At 38.1% G+C, this 15,891-nt stretch overlaps 1 protein-coding gene across 4 annotated transcripts in view; it reads right to left on the bottom strand.

The window, feature by feature from the left end:
- Positions 1 to 15,891, bottom strand: part of GAK (cyclin G associated kinase) — an 86,055-nt gene that overhangs the window by 33,040 nt on the left and 37,124 nt on the right. For 3 of the 4 annotated variants that reach the window (XM_068422433.1, XM_068422435.1, XM_068422436.1), the window contains 8 exons: positions 13,255 to 13,304; positions 13,010 to 13,176; positions 9,693 to 9,815; positions 6,248 to 6,381; positions 5,082 to 5,276; positions 3,942 to 4,059; positions 1,424 to 1,503; positions 876 to 1,069 (listed from right to left, as the gene is read on the bottom strand). In XM_068422433.1, coding sequence (XP_068278534.1) covers positions 876 to 1,069; positions 1,424 to 1,503; positions 3,942 to 4,059; positions 5,082 to 5,276; positions 6,248 to 6,381; positions 9,693 to 9,815; positions 13,010 to 13,176; positions 13,255 to 13,304 — 1,061 coding nt within the window. The remainder of the gene's footprint in view (positions 1 to 875; positions 1,070 to 1,423; positions 1,504 to 3,941; positions 4,060 to 5,081; positions 5,277 to 6,247; positions 6,382 to 9,692; positions 9,816 to 13,009; positions 13,177 to 13,254; positions 13,305 to 15,891) is intronic. The other variant, XM_068422434.1, reaches the window with a different exon arrangement.

The following is a 15,891-nucleotide window of genomic DNA, read 5'->3' as shown; positions in this document are numbered from 1 at the left end:
CAACATCAATGAAACATCTTTAGTGAGCCGAGAGTTGTTTCACAGTAGGATTTTTAAAATCTACACAAACTAAGTCAAATAGAAAATGACCTAAATCATAGTACAAACTAAACACATCCTGCTAAAAGTAAGACAGCAGCAATTACCTTGTATCAAAAGAAATGTAATCAAGATGTACCATAAGAGTAGAGAGTAAGATCACATGTACGGTGTACTAAAATCACCACAATAATGTCCATCATGCTTTTTATCCTGGAAGCACAGAGAAGCTTTAAAAGCCCTAATGAAAATGTCAAAGCTAATTGAATTGATAAGAAAGATACCAAACAGCATTAACTGGAATTAATGCAGGCATCTACAGATGAAGCACAGAATATGTAGTATTAAAAAAATTAAACATCTGCTGGACCACATTAAGAAGAGTTAAGAAATTGAATTACAAGGTTACTTGGCTACACATAAGAACCACCTCAATAAAAACATTTTTCGTTAAGACCATTTGTGAGCAATGCCCAGATGATTCTAAGTGAAATGATGACAGTGCCAGTTTAGCCAAATACAGTTCTTTCAAGACATTTTGCCCACAAATCCTGGCTGTCACAATTCCATTTGCTAAAATCCCTGCAAGTAGAACATTCACATCTTTAAGGCAAGCAAATGTAATGACAGTGGAGGTAAGAAAGGACAATTATCATTCAGTATTGAAGGATAATTTATATTCCTTCATAAAATGCAAATTTTTAAGTAACATTTACAAAAAATACCTTTTAAATTTCCTTCACTTAAAGGAAAGTCAGAAATGAAACAAAAGCCTCAAACACCAAGTACATTAGAAACTTTATCATGTTCCCTAGTTTTTTCAAGAGATTCATTACCAAATTTTGATAAAATCTCTTGTTGTTCCTCTCGGGTAGAGAAAAGGATCTTGGGATTCAGTCCCTTTATATTCATGTTATCCCACGGCGGCTGTTCACAGCTAGGTCTATCTCTGGGCTCCACCTCTACTTCCAGATTGACTTGAAATAAATCAGGATATTTTTCTTGTATGTCACAGGCATCCAGATCATACCTGCAAAGATGCATACAAGTAGATTCTTGATACTGATGGCTAACTAGATTAAATCTACTGCAGTTCAAGACAAAACTTCAAAGCCATTAGTATAAGGCTTAAAACATGGTGTATTTGTTTACTTTTTCCATATATTTTAAACAGATGGTATTTTGGTACAGAATTTTTTTTGTATCATGAACAAAACCTTCAGTTTCCTTGAGGTGAGAGAACGAAGGAATCTTCTTATTGCAATCAAAGTCATCCACTTCCTACACTGAGTGTATTTCCTCCCCCCACCATATGTTGGTTTGGCAGGTTAAACAGTTTCAAAGAAAACTTGTTCTAGTCTCCTACAACAGGGTGTCAACATACTTGGCAAATTTCACTGTGGTGGCATTTCGGGGCACAAAACCTGTGTGGAACTGAATCTGAAACATCTTCATTGAAGCCATCTGTTGAAAACAAGAAATACAGGGAAACTGCATAAATCCACATGAACAGTACGCACAGTGTTCTGCCTTCAATTTAATACTGAAAATACTTTGCATTATAATAAAGTGTTTGTTTTGCTACCATTTCAGTTTCATTCCATGTATACTTTATCTTGAGAGATTTAAATGCAGTTTAAGACAGAATGTAGATAAATCTATTACTACCAGAAACAAACCAAAAGACCTTGAACCAGATACCTCTCATCACTAACCTTAAACAGACTATCAAACTCTGTTAAATATTTCCAGATCCTGTTCTAGAGGCTGAAATTGCATGACCCTTATTACTTTTCTGAATAACATACACTCAGAAAAACCTCACTGTGCAATACACTAATCAAGAAATATATGTCCTATATAACGGAGTCCATTCAGAACAGTTTTAAATGTAGCACATTTAAAAGGACACTTAAGACATGCAAAATGTTCTTTTTCCTCTGCAACTTCTCAAGTCAACCACTCACCCCAGATAGAATTATAGGGCTTTTCCAAACTTATTAATTAGAACTATTCAACTTTCCCAACTCTTTCTTCTGCTGACAGAAAAACTACTTTCCCATGCCTGATCAGCATGTGAGAATCCAGAAAACGCTGCTATAGAAGATTCATGTAGCTCCTGGTCTTGCACAAAATCAAACTGATAAATCCACAATGTATTTGTTCCCTGGCTTTGTTCCTTCTACAACACAATTGGAATAGTCTTGACAGTCCTTACAAAGCAAGTCATACAGTAATAGTCCAGTAAATATATATAAGAAAACTGAATTATGAAAGCTTTCCTTGTTAATGAGCGTTTACTGAACAGCATAACCAGAAGTCAAGTAACAGGCAAAGCACTGCAAGCAGGTTGATGAAGGTGATCTTTCCCCTCAATCCAACACTGGTGAGGCCGCATCTGAAGTCGTGTCCAGTGCTGGGCTCCTCAGGACAAGAGAGATATGGACATACTGGAGAGAGTTTCCCTGATCCATCCATCCCTACCCCAAACTGCATGTGAAAACTTGAACACCCTATTAAATCAGTTTTCTTAATCCCTTGCTATGCAAGACATTTCCTAGAAGATAAACTAAATCCTCTCTCAAATTGAGTGTGAGCAAGTGGCAGACATTCACAATGCCCAGCTCTAGGCACTTAACAGTAATATTGAAATGTGGTGGCTGATCTCCGTAAGAGTTCTGCGGAGAGCTTCAGTGGGCAAAAGTATGTAAAACTAAGGACACACTGAATATTGTTCCATCAAAGCTCCAAACCAGGACCACCACAAACACTCCTGATGTATCATGTGTTACAGCAGATGGATGAGAAAATTCTAATCTTTTCCAATAATAATAATAATAAACACCAGAGAAACCACATCAAAGAAATCCTATCATCAGTGAAACTAAGACTGCACAAGGACTATAAGCTAACCTTGGCTGAATTTTCCCCAGTTGTATGCCTTCTTCACTGATTACCTTGAACCATACACTAGTTATTTATGTGCATTAGAGAATCATTTCACTGAGTTTTTAGTTCTAGGATGTTCTGGAAGATCTGGCCCATAGCACTCTGGGGAGATTAAGTCAGTCTTGAACCTCTGCAACATGACAAGATTTGATACTCACCTTCCTACGCACAAGGTAGAAAAAAACATAGGGAAAACCATCTATTTCAGTAATAGTTTTTTCACAATGCTCCGATTTCATCAATTTTCACAATGCTCCAAATTATCCTAATCTTTGCACTACCCCTTCCTATCTTTTACATGGATCTCCAGGTTTAATTTAAGTTACTCATCTGGAGAAAAAACAGCATGCTTCCTTTTTTAGAAATCTGAAGACAGGCTTTACTAGCAAGTTTTTTGTGATCTTGCAATACATTTGCATCCATAGTTGAATTAAAAAAGGAAACATGCATTCTCCCTAGAAGAACAAAGACCAGTAAGAAAATTGGCTATAAAAACTCAGCATGGCTCTAAAAATAGGGCACACAACCACATTGACTTTTCTAGCCTGTTTTGTACAGGCAGTCCCTGGAATTCCACTTTTCTGTTGAGCACTATTTTTCCTTTGGTTACAGTTTGTGTGTACAGAATTAAAAAGTTCTGGCTTGTTGTGCAACTGAGCAGATAACAATCACTGCCTCAAAAAACTGGCTAGAGGTTTTCCATGCAAATATAGTAACTATCACTACTGAATTATTTTCCAGAAATGCTTACCAAAGCATCTACATGCAGAGCACTAAGAACAGACATACTTATTAAGCTTGAAAAGGCTGAATTCCCAATTACATGAAAACCTCACACATTTCTTTGAACAAAAAATAGCAAATAAAGCCATGTACTTAATGAGATCAAATACAAGTATGATACAAAACTGCAACAAGAAAAAGCAAATCCTCCATGTAGGCGTTATTATTACCTTGGCTTGTAGTCGGCCTCCTAGTGTTGACCTGGCATGATAGATCACAATGAGAACATCTCCCTGGACTGTTATACCTAGTGGAATTACTGCTTTCCCATCTTCAATTTTGAATTCCCTGAAGTAAAAAACATAACCGCAGTTAATTTCGTTTAAAAAAAAGTGTATTACCTTATGTTTAGTTTGGTTTTTCCAAGGCCTTAAATATAAACCTATAAAAATCTGCTTCAAGTTCTCACGGAGAAGGAATTAGCTCTAAATGACTAAAGCTTCAAAGCTACTCTAAAAATAACAATATTAACAGTTGCCTACAGCAGAGCAACACATATTTAGAGCCACAGTTCTCAAATCAAACATGGGAGAAACATGTCTTCAAGGAGCTGCTGGGAAATGCAAGAGACAGGATATTATGAAGAAAGCTGTTCCAAAGAAATGTGCAGAGAGAAACTGTAGCTGCACTGCTATGGTATGTTAGGACTCCCATTGAGGGACAGTGGTAGAGAAAAAGAGAGGAAAATAATTCTTATAACACTCCACAGCTGTTTCTGTTCCTGCTCTCTTTAAACTCATTGAATTCCTTACAGGGCTTGTATTTACAGGAAAGCTAGAAGGACTTTGGTATTCTCTCATCTTTCCTCTGTCTGTGACTATCTACACCTAGTAGTGCTGGTACCATTTGCAATTCCTGTGCTGTACTACAACAGCAGACACCAGAGTTGTACAGGGGCTAATAAACAGCGACCGTGCCTGGGGGATCCTTACTGTATCCATGACTGAGACATGATGTTCAGTTCAGTACATGTACACCAGAGATCAGTCTCCCTAGTTTACACCACACGGAGTGAGAGGAAAGAGGGTCTTGCTCACCTCTGCCTCTCAGTGCTGTGCCACCCCACCATCACCCCACTTTCTACAGGAACAGATCCAAGCTCTGTTATAACCATGTTGTCTCTTGCCCATGACTTACCTTTCAAGATCAGCTGAAAGTGCACAGAGGAGCTGTTCTGTACATTAAAGAAGCTTTCTGCTCAATGGGCACATGCAAAATCATGCTTTCACCTCACAGTAAGGACTTCATACTTAAGTCAGTCCAGAAAAACGTAATGTGCTGTTTCAGAGCAAATCATAACCTGTACTTACTTCATTTTGTCATATTCCTGGGAGGTAGTGGTTACTCTCTCATCTCCCACATAAACTTCACAAAAAGGCCTGCAGCCATTACGCTGCTTACTGAAAAGAGGAACTGGTGTCATGACAATTGATCTGACAAGGATTGGCTTGCTGTGAGGAATAATAGGTTCTTCAGCCATCATGTCACACATGTATTCAATGTATCTGCCAAAACCAAAGCCAGAGAACCAAATACTAAAAATGGGTAAACACATAGAGGAGTTACATTCTGTTCTTATTCAGCCACTGAGCAGTGACAAATGATAACAATAAAACACTGATAACACTTAACAGCACTTCCAGCAAACGGATTTTCAAATCTGACAGAATTTCACAAGAGGAAAATGAAATAAGAACATGGAGAAATATTTATGATCTCTAGCCAGCCTCTCAATTTATGGACAGCAACAGTTTCTGTACAAAAGCCTGATGGCTGTATCACAACAGAAAAATATACTGCCCAGAAAATTGAATACAGCACTGCATCTGAACTCATCTGCACCCATGTCCCACCTTCCAGACAAGTCCAGACATTGCCTTAGGTTTGTAGCTTTACATATATTCACTTGTAAAACAAACTAACCCCTCTTTTCAAAGGCCTTGAACACCAAACCAGAAGAACTGTTTGTTTTGTATCTTACACATAATGGATCAAAGTTGCACAGCAGTTCTGAAGCTAGTAACCTCAAAGCTTCCTACAGGCTTTAAATTTATCCTCATTAATATAAATTATCTTGCAGAGGACCCACTAAATATACTCAAAATAAGTCTGTACAACAGCATAATCTGTAATAAACTAGTAATCATGGAATAAAACTTACACATGTGGAAGAGGATTTTATACCTGAGAGTATTCAAAAGCACTGCATACCTGTGTTTTCATTCCAACATTTCTTCACTACAGATCATGCTTGACTCACTTTTGACAAGAACATTGTGAGTAACTTAAGGGCTCACAAAATTCATTACTTTCTCTACTCATGATACATCTGTTTTTCCAAGTATTTTGCTGTTCTAACACAGACACTATTGAAATAATTTATCTTCCTAGAAAGCATCCTGTAAAAATAGTAGCATATTCATAACTGCATAACTACTTGCTTCAACAGTACCCTATAAACACACTGATACTGTACCTTTTATGAGATGGCCAAATGCCAGGGGGACAGCGTTTCATACTGAACATATAAACTGCAGCTTCAGCAGTAGTGAAGAGACGACAGAAACACAGAAAAGAACAGACTACAACAGCAGAGGCTGCTCTTCCGTCCTACAAAAAAGAATTGTAACTTTGTTATTAAACGTAATGGAAAAAGCATTACAAACATTACTGATGAACATGCTATTTCCATATTTAAAGTAACCAAGTCCAAGGTCTAGTGCAATCATTAGACTTGAAGTTCGTATCTGAATGTGACATGTTTTCACTTGATTTCCCCAAAATACAAAAGATACACCTGCTTGCTCAAATGTGAATAACTGCTTTAGCTTAACACTGTTTGAAATTTTCAGTTATGTTTATTACCTTACTATCACTAACACCAATCTTTAAGTTTGTTTCCTGGCTGCTATCTGAAACCTCAGTTCAGTGCTGGTTTTGGCTGATAACCATGGACTTCTGCTACAAGAGAAGTCCTAAGATTCAGAAGAACTAAGCCACATTAAACTCTTTAGTCTTCTGACTAAAACTGCCTGAGATTAATAGCTTGCCACAGAACTAAGAAAAGGAAATTAAAACACTGAACCTCCTTCTGCAAGGACCACAGCTACACACATCCCAGATTCATCCCTACATTATAAAAGACTGAGGATCCAGAAGAGGTAATGGTCGACAGAAGAGAACCTCTTAAGTTTGTTTGCTAGCAACACTGAACAGGCTTTTGTGTAGTCATTTGGTATATGGGCGTTGAAGTGGGGAAGAAGGAAATGTTTTTCCTCAACTTGTTTTAACAGGCATTTCCTTCAAAGCCAGGCTTCTATTCCAACCTCACTCAGATCAACGAGAAGGTCTGCCAGCACCATAAGAGCCAGATCTTTAAAGAGCACTTCAGCAAATCAATATTGCTACTGCTGGTGTAACTAGCAAGCCCAATGATTTCCAGAACTCACTTCTAAACTAGTCTATGATTCTATGCACTGGACTCTGCCTTTCAGTTAAATTTCACACAGACGGAACAAAAACATGGTCCCTACCCTGAAACAGCTACACTGAGGACAAAACATTAATGAATACAAGGGAAGAATGAAACAACACTGGATCAGCATGACAAGCAGTGACCTATGTACATTACTTGTAGCCACTTCCAAATTAAAGCACCACACCAAGGGGAGAAAAATCACTGTACAAAGAAGTCAGCAAGCAAGTCACAGCAAACCCTCTGCAACTGTGGCATGAAGTCAGAGGACAACTTTACAAGACTGTAAAGACCACTTTACAACCAGAAATACAGCATTCAAAATAAAGAGTATCTTATTTATTAGTAAGCAAATCTGATGACAGAACCTTGCACTTCAGAAAGAAGCTTGATAAGTTGCAGAATGGGAGCAAAAGAAACACTCCAATACAGGGATGAGATAGTAAGAATTTCATTTTTTCCTTGCATGTTTTTACAAGGATGATGGCTACAAAAATAAAAAAATCCTCAGGCATAAGCAATCATTACGGCACCAATAAAAAAGTGACTGGAAAGAGCTACATTTTGAGCATAAGTCTGTCCCAAAGCCTCAAAAAACTAGATAGAGGAGTTTTGTATCTAAACTATTTTGAAAAGAAGTAATCTTCATAAAATTAACATAACTTTTCCTAGTGTGTGTATAATTATGTTAACGTGGTTCATTTAAACACAGGTCTAATACAGCTATCTGAAGAACACTTAAGCACTGTCAAAGAGCTGCAGCATATCCAGTTGCAAGTCTCTTTGCCATTAAGTTCCACCAAGACAATCTTGTCCAAAGACAATCTTGGCCCCACATAATTACACTGAGCAACGTGTTACTGCAGATGTCCAGGAGTTACTCCAGCCTCTGGCATATGTGCTACAGCCTCGTGATGTCAACAGAACCGGATGCCAGTTAAAAACAGATCCCAGTCATTGCCAGTCCAGAAAGACTTAACTGTGGCTGAAGCAGAGAGCTGCCATTTAAGCCTTGTTTTCAACTGCTTGTTCTCAACTGGATCACTCAAATTACAATGTAAAAATTTAACAATTCACTGCATTATTGCAAACCTCTATAGAAAAGATCAGAAGACCAGCAAGCCCTACCTAGTTCTGAATCCTGCCACCTAGAGGAAGTTTCACCTTTACAAGAAGCAAATCATGTTTTTTTCTGGTGTATTAGACTAAAATATTCTGTCTCTACCAGATAAAGCATTCTTTTCAACCTAGATTACCTAGCTGTTAAATTTACAAAAATTTCCAGGCAGACGAATCCAAGACACATATAGCAGCTACCATTCACTTCTAGTCGTTCTGGTGTATGCTCTTCACATCACATCTGCTTGCAGCCATATATATACACAAGCTTCCCTCACACATGAGGAAAGGGAATGAGTTACGTATCTTAAAGGAAACACTTAAAGGGAAAGATGTTACAAAAAATGGTGCTAATTCATCATATCTGCTTCTTACCTACTTGACCAGCAATCACGTCATACTGAGAAACTCTTAAGTATCGCTTTAATACAGAATTAGATTTCTAACCTCACAGCAGCACTGAAAATCCCATCAGTTTTCAGGAGCTGGCATTAACTGATTTTTCCTTGCAAAAACTAAGGAAGTACACTTTGACAGATTAACAAATCCTCTTTTAGACTCTGATAGTGATATTCCATATATACTACTATACCATATCAAAGGACTGGTTTTGAATGCTTTCCAGCAGCATCATAAGCATTGTAACAACTGTGATGTTTCTCTTTTTACTGTGCAGGAAAATAAGAATGTAAAAATTTTGCATGCAATTCTCTTACACAAACATAACAGTAATCCCATCTTTTCAGATCTTGAACACAGTAACTATTCTTTAAAATCATTTTTCCCCCCCAAAGTTTGACATGAGGTGGCTCCTTATTGAGAGTTTTATCAGTTTTTTGAGTTATATCAAGGTTAATGATACATTAGAGAACAGTGCAAGTTACACAGTGATCTGCTGCCAGGAAAAGCAAGTTCCACCAAAAGTCTCATAGTCAGTTTCTGCAATTCCACAGATACAGATTACATTTTCAATGGACAGTAGCAGGACATGCAGTGTACACCCAGCTGTCACTCAGAAAACATGAACAAAAAAAATAGAGCAAACACTGAAATAGTAGAGCAGATTTTCTCCCAAAGGCTACTTTGCCTTAATCCCTCCTACCTTCCACACTACATGCAAGTAAGCAAGGGCTACATTATCCTACTAATTCGCCTAAGGAGAAAATTGATTCAAATAACTTTTCTAAAGACATAGCAGGATGGAATTGCCCCCAGGCCTCACAGTAAAGAAAGCCATTAATATTCACAAACTGAGTGGATACTAGCACCCTTATTCACATTAAAGCTGGATTGAGCAAACCATTTCAGACTTAAACCAATTTCTTACAAGGCAGTGCACAATGCAAACATTTTTCTGGTCTTGTTTCAGCCATAAATGCATGTTCTTGCATATGCTATAAAGATTCTGAAGATTTGGTGCTCGTCTTGCTGGCCAGCCACATTCAGAAACCTGCAACAAGAGAGACAGAGGTAAGAAACAAGATTACACAGTCACATATATTTGCATAGCATAAGCTGTTTATGTAAGAGGCAGTTTTACACTTTAATGCCACCTTCAGGTAGAAGTTAAGCAAGATGCTCAAGAAAAGGAGTCTCATACTGTGTAAGCACCACTTTAGAGCATGAAGGGCAATGAAACTCCAGTCCTGTCTATAGTCTGCTGCACTAGAAGTATCAACAACCCAGATTACTATCTGAAATTCTTATAGCAAGGAATAAAGTAAAACAGCTTTCCACTTGATTTGTGCATATATTCTTAAGCAAAAAAAACCAAAACAAAACAAACAAAAAAAACCAAAACACAACAAACCAGAAACACTTGAGGCTCTTTGAATAAAAGACAAATGTAAAAGCAAACCAGTAGTTAACTAATATTCCTTCTCCAGTCAGTGTTACAAAACACTACTAAATAATCAGCTTCACTGCTAAGAGTATGTTCTCAAATTAAACTGTCTGGTAAGAATGTGGTATATGAAACCTGATTCTTCAGCACTTGCAACTCCTGAACAGTAGATGTTCTGCCAGGACCAAGGAAACAACTTACAAAGCAAGCTGCTTCTATTTCTTTTAACTAGGACCATGATTGCTGAATGTGAGAGACCAAGTTTTGCTATCAGCAACACGTCTTCTACCCAAATAAAAGAGTTCAAGGCTTACTCTCAGATGAATTACCTGAACTATCACAAGAAGTTCTCAATGGGATTGTTTTTGTGCCAAACTCAGGGAAAAAAGGCTGAAAGAAACAGTCTGACATACAAAGTCTCCTACAGCTTTTCACGGTATTCTAGTATCTTAATTAAAAAAGGGCTGTTTCAGAAAGCATCACTTTGTGAGAGATTTAACTTGAATGTTCTTTTGTTAGTGAAAGCTTATGCAAAGTCACCACTGAATGAATAAAAGCTAAGGCAAACAGTCCTTTATATTACTGTTCACCACATCATTCAATGTGGGCTTCAGTACTTCTCAAATATTACAATAGCAGTGAAACAATCATATTGCTGTATTGCAGCTATAAACCAGAAAGCAGTCTAGAAAAGCAGGTATTTAAAAAAGCAAAGAGAATTGACTTTTTTCTGATTTACTGTTTACTTTCTACTCAAACACTAGTTTTGTTACAAGATGTAACAAATATAACATTACCTTCTGTTCCTTTGGCTATGTTTTAAGCTCAAAATGTTCTCATCATTAGCAGAATGATGGAGAGTGTACAACCTCTCTGAGCAACTTATTCCAAGTAGGACTCAAAACTAGCAGAGATTACTTCAAGACTACCATTAACATACAGCAAGAAAGCAAGAATATATAATTTCATAAATACCTACTAAGCAAAGTGTCAGAATTAAGAATTTCAGAAGCTATTCTTGTCTGATCAAGTTTAAGGCTTGTCATAATCATCTTTTGCAGGCACTAAAGAAAAACTAAGTTTCCTTAGCATCCTGCATGGCTGCTCTCACCCAGCACTGAATAATGAAGTTAAGTCAGTCAGTATTGCCCACTGTGCATCTAGATTTCAAAAATGGACAGGCAAAATTTCCCCAATACATTTAAAGAGTTTGTTTTCCAAGTAAAATAGCTGCCTTTTTTGTTTTTAAATAAAAGACAATGTTTTGCAGAAACTTCCTAAACACACACAGCCAATAAAGCGGGCAGGAACTTACAATGCTTTGACCTATGATCTACTATTACTTCCCAGCAAAACAAAGATCATAACACAAAATGAACGTCAAAAAGCAATGTAGACCAAAGAGTTCCAGATCATTTTAGCTGTGCTTATATTACCATTCAAAGTACCAATACATCTGGAATATCAGTGTATAGACACCTCAGACTTGCATAACTGAAAAAACATGCCCAGGGTAAACAAGTTCCCAGTGACAGAATTTATCATTTCTTAACAGAGACTGATAGCTTGGTTGGATGAGGAATAAATCCGTTCACTTCACTGTGTTCACTATGTGAGCCCCAGTGGACTTTCCAGCAATCTAGTGCATTGCTGAAGACTTTACTTTGAGGTACCTGCTCCAAATAATCATGCAGAAGGTTTCCTGCATGATTAAGCTTTGCCTTTCATGTTCAACAGCCTCTGCCTGAACCTCATACTGAACCAGATGCAGATAAAGAAGTTGACTGCATCCACCCAAAGAGGCAGTAGCTGTTTTTTCAGGTGTGACAATACTTTCTCTCATTTACAAATTTACAATGAAACAGGAGGAAGGAAGTGACAAGCTCTAGATAGAATACATTAACCATACCTCAGCCTGAAAGTTTAAGTGAACTTGGATAGCTGAAGTAGTGCTAAGGATGTCTCTGCAGCATAAGGCTCAAAAGGGGTTTCCTATAACAAATAATGCTTCTAGACTCTCCTCTGAGCAATCAGTATTGTGGGGAAGGGGCATTATCACTACAGACTTTAGGTGAGGTCTAATGTGGCCAGTGCTAGACAACTCACAACACAGTAACAGTCTCCACCACTGAGCTACATACAGGACAGTTGAGGTGTATTTAGGAGCAGACACTGAACTCCAGTACCTCAGCACCTAACAAGCTGTCCTCACTACCTTGTTACTGAATTAGGCAAATGTCTTCATTTTAGTATCAGAGACATAGCCAGAAAGGCTAGAAGAGGCCCAGCTAAGCTACACCAATATTTCAAGCAGTAGCAACAAGCCATCAGCTAAGGCTGAGCTGTATGGAGTCAATGCTATGTAGTGGGACAAGGAGAAAGTCCAGTAAACAGGTTGTACAAATCAGTTGCCAAAGCAGTACTACACCTTTGATAAAGGAAAACCTCTGAACATAGGAGAGACTGAAATTTTTGTAAGATTTTTAATTATGTTAAGTATTCTCCATTTAAATCTGAAGCATATAAGGTATCTGTACATGTTTTCAAAGATATCAGTAGTCTAGGAAACACAGACTTTAGTCAGTAAGATTAAAGGTTATTCTTCAATCAGTTAAGTTTGGATTGAAAGCAAAAGCAAGCAGGATATAGGTTACCCTTTGACCTTATGTTTACACTTATTCTTTTGTGATCTTTTGGATTACGCAGCCTACTTTAACATGTTTCACAATAAAAAGCTGAAGGTATAATCAAGACATTGCACTGAAAGACCTTTTACAGAAATATACAAAAACCATACACACCCTATTATGGAATCTTGAAGGCCTGTATGTTCTTGGAGAGAGATTGTACACAGCATAGTGGCCAGGATGTTTAGAGTCCAGACATAACCGCACATCATCTATGTTGTTTTTGATGGCAGATTCTACACCTTCAGCTGGAAAGGACATCACTAAGACAGAACAACAAACTCCAGGTGAAGTATTCACATTTTTCATATATTAAGAACAAACAGAAAATATTCTTAAAACATACACAGCTATCATACCAGCAATTCTGGAAGTGATGTATGATATATCCAAGTCCCCTTTTGCATAACTGAAACAGAACACATTGGAGTTAATACCAGGAAATAGAACTGTTCAAGCTGTAAGTCTAAAATCCAGGTCTCTCAGGTTACACCCACCACCATGAATGATGTTTCATTTCTTCCATCTGAGGCTTGTTATCTCACATTTCAAGGCTTTCAGAATAGAGTTTTCAAAATAGACACTGTATTTGGACAGTTGCTCGTTTACATCAGTTGCAACAAAACCATCTCTAGGGATTTTGTACAGATGCCTTCAATGTTTAACTCATTCCTCTAGCCTCTGCTCTTACTGATAAGCATTCATTGCAGGTATCAGTTAGAAAGCCTAATGAGGATGCATGAACATCTTTAATGGAGAACACACAATGCTTAAAACAAAGACCATTTGTTGAAACATTACATTTTAAATGATGTAACTCTGGCATGTTACTATCTGGCCCAGATGGCTATACTGCCCAGTTTCTGGATTCCATATGAATAGAGTGTATCTGGATCTCTTTCCTCATTTAAATCATTCCTCCAAAAATTCACTTCCAAAACTCCCATAGTGAGCAAGTCACTAATATTTTCTCATCTTCTCATATAGTTGTGCACAGTTTTAAGGAGCAGCCTCTTTGAATAATAATCTCCACGATTTTTTTTTAAAGTCCATTCCCTTCATCTCTACCTAATCACCCACAATATGCCAATAATTTACTATTTTAAGACCACTATTATTTTTTTTGTTTCGAGGATATCTGCAATGTAGCAGGACAAAAACAGTTGAGAAAAAGACTGAAGAGGCCCAGCACAGGCCAAGACCCTTGAGTATATTCACACAGGTCTGCACTCCTGATTGGCAAAGAACAAACCTCACCTATATAATTTGATTTAGACATCCCTAATTTAAGTAAGTCAGTAGCATATTCTCTCCAGAACATCAAAATGTCATCACAAATCCATGATGCATGTTTAAGGAATGCAGAGGCACTATCAAAACAATGCTTTTATATCACTACAAAGTTTCAAGACACTGCTTAAAAGAGCAGACCTAGGACACTGCACTCAAATTTTGAAACATCAAGAGAACATTATGCTTTGATTCTTACTGCTTGCTAGTGAACGTGAAGGAGGCTGGAGGGATTGATTAAAAGATTATTGAAATTACAAGGATTGGGAGGAGGATTATAGAGCAGGCAAGAAAACTGTTCTGAAAGCAAGGACATTAAACAGTATTTATGCAGAATTGCATAATCAGTGTCCCAACAATGATACGACCCGAGGTCTCAAGAGAAACTGAAATCACCACAAGGAAGTTTGACAGTGTCGCTAGATGAAACACTAAACTCAGCCTTGAAAAGTCTTGCTTAAGGAGGTAGACAAAATAGCCAAATAAATACTATTTCAAAATTCTTTGCACCTTTGGAAGGACAGCCGGTCTAGGGAAATGATCGTCCCTCTGTACTTGGCACTGGTGAGGCCACACCTTGAATCCTGTGTCCAGTTCTGGGCCCCGCACTTCAAGAAAGATGTTGAGGTGTTGGAGCGAGTCCAGAGGAGGGTGACCAAGCTGGTGAAGGGTCTGGAGGGTATGACCTACAAGAAACGGCTGAGGGAGCTGGGGTTGTTTAGCCTGGAGAAGAGGAGGCGCAGAGGTGACTTTATTGCAGTCTACAACTACCTGAAGGGAGGTTGTAGAGAAGTGGGAGTTGGCCTCTTCTCCCAGGCAGCTAGCGATAGGACAAGAGGGCATAGCCTCAAGCTTCCTCAGGAGAGGTTCAGGTTGGACATTAGGAAGCGTTTCTTCTCAGAAAGGGTCAGTAGACATTGGAACGGGCTGCGCAGGGAGGTGGTGGAGTCACCATCTCTGGATGTGTTTAAGAAAAGACTGGCCACAGCACTTAGTGCCATGGTGTAGTTGACATGGTGGTGTCAGGGCAACGGTTGGACTCGATCCCAGAGGTCTCTTCCAACCTGATTGATTCTGTGATTCTGTGACATAATTTCATCCTGTAGCTCAAGTGGTAACACTGTTGCAGCCAAACTAATTAAGGCAGAAATTTACATTGAGCTAATCATGATTCTGTACTAAAATCAGTGATGAAGTGTCAAATGTTATTTGTTGCTTACACCCACCAGCTTCAAACAAGAAAACATGCAGATCGTTCTAATGATATCAACTTTTTTTGATATCAAGGTAAAGAATCACCTAATACAACAGCCTGAGAACAAAGAACCATTATCTCTTCACTGCTGTAACACTGAGGTTAAGCAGCAACTTGAAACAGAAGCACAGAACTATTAAGAGCAAAAAAACAACAGTCCTCACACCCATTCTTTCAGGAACACTTACAGATACTGACTTCTTACTAGCAACACCACTCAGTTCAGCTTTGCTTTTTACATTTGTCTAAATTAAAATGCAACATTATTAGGAGCATTATATCTCACCATACACATATTGCTGAAAACGTACAGCCTGGTATGCGCACAACAGAGCACAGCCAACTCAAGCTTGCTGTTTTGCAGGAAAAAGTCTGTATCCCTGTTGCAACTGAAAAAGCTTCAGAATGTTTGTGCTGTTTTAATTAAAATGTAGCTGCTAAACTGCAAAAT

This window comes from Nyctibius grandis, chromosome Z (assembly GCF_013368605.1).
Source record: "Nyctibius grandis isolate bNycGra1 chromosome Z, bNycGra1.pri, whole genome shotgun sequence".
Classification (NCBI taxonomy): Eukaryota; Metazoa; Chordata; class Aves; order Nyctibiiformes; family Nyctibiidae; genus Nyctibius; species Nyctibius grandis.
Note: the sequence above shows the minus strand (reverse complement) of the source record. Positions and strands in the feature narration are given on the sequence as shown.